The following is a 5,651-nucleotide window of genomic DNA, read 5'->3' as shown; positions in this document are numbered from 1 at the left end:
AGAGCTCCTTCTAGGTACACTATTGTTGTTGTTGTGTGCCGTGAAGTCAGTTCCAACTCATAGCGACCCTGTATAGGTTTCCAAGGCTGTAAATCTTCACGGGAACAGAAAGCCTCATCTTTCTCCCGCGTATCAGCTGGTAATTTCCAACTGCTGACCTTGCGGTTCGCAGCCCGATTCGTAACAATTACGCTACCAGAATAGCATTCTATAAATATAAAGTTAGTTATCATCAAGCCGAGTCTAACTCGTGGCAATTATGTGTCACAGTCTAACTGCACTCCATAGGATTTTCAATGACTGTTTTATAAGTAGATCCAGACCTTTCTTCCTAGGTACCTCTATGAAGCTTGAACTTTCAGTTAGCAGCCAAGTGCTTAATACCTCTATAAATGTAAGAATCTCCCAATGTACTGAAAAGAGTCATTATTGAACAGGTTGAAGGGGGAAAAAAATCATTATTTCTGATCCTTTCTCACAATAAATCTGAAGCACTTTCAATGAGACCAGCATTTTTTAAAGGTAGTAAAGAATTATGCACATATTTTCCATTTGATAAATTTTTTGAGGCAGAATTTACTTTCAGTGGAATATACACCAATCTTCAGTGTTATGTAATGAAGTGTCGGTTCCTTCTCATAGGGACCCTATGTTCAGGGGGATTTCAAAAAGTATGTGGAAAAACTGTTATTAAAAGATAATGGAATTTTCCATGAACTTTTTGAAGCCTCCTCATACAAGAGAATGAAACACTGTCTGGTATTATACCATGTTCACAATTGTGGGTGTGTCTGAGCCACTGTTGCAAACACTGTGCTAATTCATCATTTAGGGTCGTCCTCGGTTTCATTGACCTTCCACTTATCCTACACCACCACACCAGAACTCCTTAAGAGCTTATGGTCTCTACTATAAATAATCAATTCTGGAGTTCTAACATGAAAATATACACAGACAATAAGTAAATGAGTAAGTGTGACAGTGTTCCAATAGGACTTTAGATACAAAAAGAGGCAACAAGCCAGATTTGAACCAGATCCTACTTGGCAGTCCTTCAGTTCAATAAGAAAAAAATCGGAGGTTTTATTTTTGGTCATAGATGCGTGCCTAATAAATTCTTTCAAATTTGCATTAAAAAAATTAAACAAATGCTCTTTTTTTTGCCTAGCATAAGGGGAAACTAATTATTTTCAAATAGAAAGTATTTTCCAAATAAAGTTTTATGCAAATTTTAAACAATTCCATCAACATAGCATAACAACCAAATTTGCTGAATGGGTATGAGAGGAAAAGTGGGATATATGTATCTGTTGTTGATGTTAAGTGCTGTTGAGTTGATTTCAACTCATAGTGACCCTGTATAGGGTTTCCGAGGAGCATCTGGTGGGTTTTAACTACTGACTTTGTGGTTAGAAGTCCAATGAATGCTGATCCTACAGCTCCACACCGAGTCCTTATGTATGTGTATATGTGTGTAGTCACTTATTTGTTTATATGTCCCATAAACGTAAGAGTTTGAAAGAGGATATTTGTACATAGGTAAACATAGGGAAGAAGCAGGACAACTGCTGTTGCATGGAGGGGATTATAATCACTGAGATGAAACAAAATGTATGATTTGTTGAATGTAAAACTGATGATCTTGTCTGTGAACCTTCACTGAAGTCACGATAAAATTTTAAAAAATAATAATATGTAGGAAGAAAAGCACAAACAAGAAAAATTTGTAAAAGAAAAAGATCAATTTGAACATGAAGAAGTCCATAGTACTACTAAGTAACTGAATCAAAATAGCAATAGCAAAGTTATTAGAGCACAGACATGTCAACCTATCAACACCTTCACCACAAACCTTCTTAGAAAACCATATCACCCTCCCACCCAAGAGAGAACTTAGAGACACCATCAACCTCCCCCTTCCCGTAGCTCCCACAGCCAGTTAGTGCCCGCAATCCAGCCTCTATACCAGAACCTGGAAACCATCTCTTCTTCCTCCCCATCTTTTCAAAGTCTAAGCATGTAATTTACCTTTTCTAGAACAATAATCTCCTGTTTAACTTCTAAATCATATTTCATTTCTTTATTCTGGAAAATAGAGCCAATAACATAGTAACTCCCGTTTCAAACCTAAGGTAGTCAAACCTAAGGTAGTCAAACCTATAAGAGCTCAAATCCTGAACAGCACAGACAATATTTACATAAATCATATAGGAATTCTTGCCTAAACACTTCAAGTACTTTACTTTCTATTTAGAATGGAGATTAAAAGCAATCTGTTCACCTGAAGATGAAACAAAACGTTTACCTGTCTGAAGCTATGTCACTGCCAATTTGGTGCTTCAGTCCTGATCCATTTTTAATAGACTCCTGTCTTGTGAGGCCATGAGATCGACTTCTCTCCACCGCAGGGACTGGTAAGTCACCTGAGGGTCCTTGGAACTGGATCTGCTCATGCAGTTTTGCTTTTTTCTCCTGAGGTGCCTCTTCATTTTGCAGTCCTCTAAGAGTCTTCTGATCAGGTTGATGTGGTGCATTCATTCCGCTATTATAAAACCACGCTCCTGATTTAGTGAGGATTTCTTGTTGTTTTCGGCACAAATTGCATACCCACATAACCTGCATACAAATAATAGAAAAAAGAAGTTAAGGTTTCAAAAGTTAAAAACAAATGAAAGAGAGATAACATATCAAGCCAACATATAATTATATGCTTATATTTTCTGAAGTTAAAATATAATCCAGATGAAAGGTTATCATTAATTAAATGATTTATTCTTCCATTTAAATTTTTCAAAATAATTGTAATAAAAGAGACAAGCATTTACTATCAGTAGAAATACCAAACCTAAGTGCCGAAATACTAATTGTCTTGTGTGTCTTTGTTGTTGGTTTTAAGTCAGAGACATATTGTAAACAGAAAATGTATTTGGAAACCAGATTAAAATATCAACTTCAGGACTAAAAAGTTTGTAAGTATCAACAAGATATTGAACCTCCATATCCATAAAATTTAGTTTTCTTAATGCTAAAAAAGGGAAATTGGCCGATCATATTTATTTTGTCGTATTGTTTAGAGAGTTACATTCATATAAAATATCTAGCAATAAGGCTGCCATGTGCTATATTTCAACACATTAGCTATTAAAATTAGGTTTATCTCGGTCATGAATTACATTATAAGGTTGCTGAAGGAGCTTTTATTTCTTTGAAATAGCTCATTATGACTAAAATAATACTAGAACATCGTTGCTCTTCAGTAAAAATCTATTAATTTCTCATAACACGCAGTAAGGCACTTGATTTTTTATTTTTTCAGACTATCAGCATACTATAACTACTAGTATTTGTGTTACCAGAAAACTTTCTGAAAAAGCAAAAGCATTGTTTTCACAGGAATCAGGAAAACAAAAAGTATATAATCAAGAAATAAAAGGTAAGTCCATATTTCAGGAGAATATTTTCTGATCTTTTATTTATATCAAATACTAAAACTTGGCTATTGAGGTTGCCAAACACTCTCACATTTTAAATAAATTATAGCACTATATATCACAACAATAAAAATACTTAATGTGGACTTTTCAACTGATAACAGCAAGTTTTTGTAAAACACCATTTTAAATATTGTGTAACTGCCATTATTCTAGGTCATATTATTTGGATAATCTTTGTCTAGAATCTTGTATTTGATCATTTAAAAATTATTTTCTTCTCTTCTACATGTGTGTATAGAAATGGAGTCCTGGTGTGGCACTGTGGGTTAATGCAAGGTCTGTGGTTCAAATTCACCAGTCACTCCTTGGAAACCTTACACAGGGTCAGAACAGACACGACAGCACTTAACAACAACATATATATATAATACACACGAGTCCTGGTGTGGCACTATGGGTTAATGCACTGGGTTGCAAAGTCGGTTTGAAACACAAGGATGGTCATTCAAGCTCATAAGCTGCTCCTTGAAAACCTTAATACAGGGTCACTATGAGACCAAACTGATTTGACGGCACTTAACAACAACAACATATATGCATACACACACATATGGAGTCCTGGTATGGCACTGTAGGAAAACTACTGAACCACAAATTCAGTTTAAACTGCAAGGTCAGTAGTTCTAACTCACCAGCCGCTTCTCAGAAACCCTATATAGGGTCATTGTGAGTCAAAACTGACTTATAGCACTTCACAAAAGCAACACACACATATATTATATACATACATAAACACACATATATACACACAAGGGGAGTGTGGTAGCTCTGTAGAATAAGCACTGGACTGTGAACCACAAAGTCGGAGGGCCAAGCCCACCAAGGGAGAAAAATGAGGCTTTCTGCTAACAAAAGCATGAGGGGGCTTCAAAAAGTTTATGGGAAAATTCCATTATGTTTTAATTCCATTTTTCCATGAATTTTTTGAAGCACCTCATATATACCCATTTTTCCTTTCTTTTTGGTCAACTAAATGGCAAGCTTATAATTGAGGCCAAGACCTATACTTTCTACTATTATAATGTTGTTGCTGTTGTTGTTATAAGCCATGGAGTGGGTTCCGACTCATAGCGACCCTATAGAGGGTTTCCTAGGCTGTAAATCTTTACGGGAGCAGAAAGCCTCATCTTACTCCCACGGAACAGCTGGTAGTTTTGAACTGCTGACCTTGCTGTTCGCAGCCCGATTCATAACCAGTACGCTACCAGAGCTCCTAGTATAATAAGCCCTTATATATAATAGAATCGGTGGTTGTTGTGCTTTCAATTCATAGCCACCCCTTCTGTACAGAGAGGACCTGCTCCCGGGAGTTTTCAAGGCTGCGACTTTTCAGAAGCAGATTGCCAAGCCTGTATTCTGAGGTATCTCTGGGTGGGTTTGAACTAGCAAACATATGGCTTGTAGTTGAGCACTTAACAATTTGCAAATAGTAAGATCTTATAAATCTTGCTGAATCCATTTGAAGCCCTTCTGGGGAATATCGAATAAACTATTTGACATTATGTTTCATCTAATTCTAAAATAATTTATCATAAATTATCTTATTATTTATAGCAAATAAATTATTTGTAACATAAAAATACAAGTACATGCCTCAAACTGAGAAAAATAACACCTCATAATTCACACGGTTTTTGCTATGATTGGTTTAAATAGAAACTGTGGCGCTATAGGATATGTAATTGGCCGCAATGTGGGTTTGAATGGCAAGGTTGGCAGCTCAAACTCACCAGCCACTCCTCAAAAACCCTATATAGGGTCGCTATAGGTCGGAACCGACTCGACAGCACTTTAACAACAACAACATCAACAAATATAAATACAGTAAATTTGTATAACATAGCACCTGTATAAAGCAGAAACCTGTCAAATAAAAAACAAAACTCAAATATTTTCCACTAAAACAGGTGATGGACAAGTGGATAGACAACTTCCAAGACCTGGAAAACAAGACAGTATCCTCAAATTCATGCTTTCATAGGTTTCTCCTAATATCTAACCCAAAATCTTCAGCATTTTGGTGCCATCTTGTGACAAATGTAGGTACTGTATGTCTCCTTTAAAAAGTAATATACACATTCAATACACCATCTATTCCTACTCCAGGATTCCTGGTGTGGCATTGTAGGATAAGCACTCTGGTAGCGTAGTGGTTAC

At 36.1% G+C, this 5,651-nt stretch overlaps 1 protein-coding gene across 1 annotated transcript in view; it reads right to left on the bottom strand.

The window, feature by feature from the left end:
• Positions 1–5,651, bottom strand: part of RIMS2 (regulating synaptic membrane exocytosis 2) — a 738,459-nt gene that overhangs the window by 530,457 nt on the left and 202,351 nt on the right. The window contains exon 3 of the mRNA XM_006830627.1: positions 2,306–2,616. Coding sequence (XP_006830690.1) covers positions 2,306–2,616 — 311 coding nt within the window. The remainder of the gene's footprint in view (positions 1–2,305; positions 2,617–5,651) is intronic.

Source organism: Chrysochloris asiatica, unplaced genomic scaffold (assembly GCF_000296735.1).
Source record: "Chrysochloris asiatica unplaced genomic scaffold, ChrAsi1.0 scaffold00001, whole genome shotgun sequence".
Lineage (NCBI taxonomy): Eukaryota > Metazoa > Chordata > Mammalia > Afrosoricida > Chrysochloridae > Chrysochloris > Chrysochloris asiatica.
This window is presented reverse-complemented; position numbering and strand designations above follow the sequence as displayed.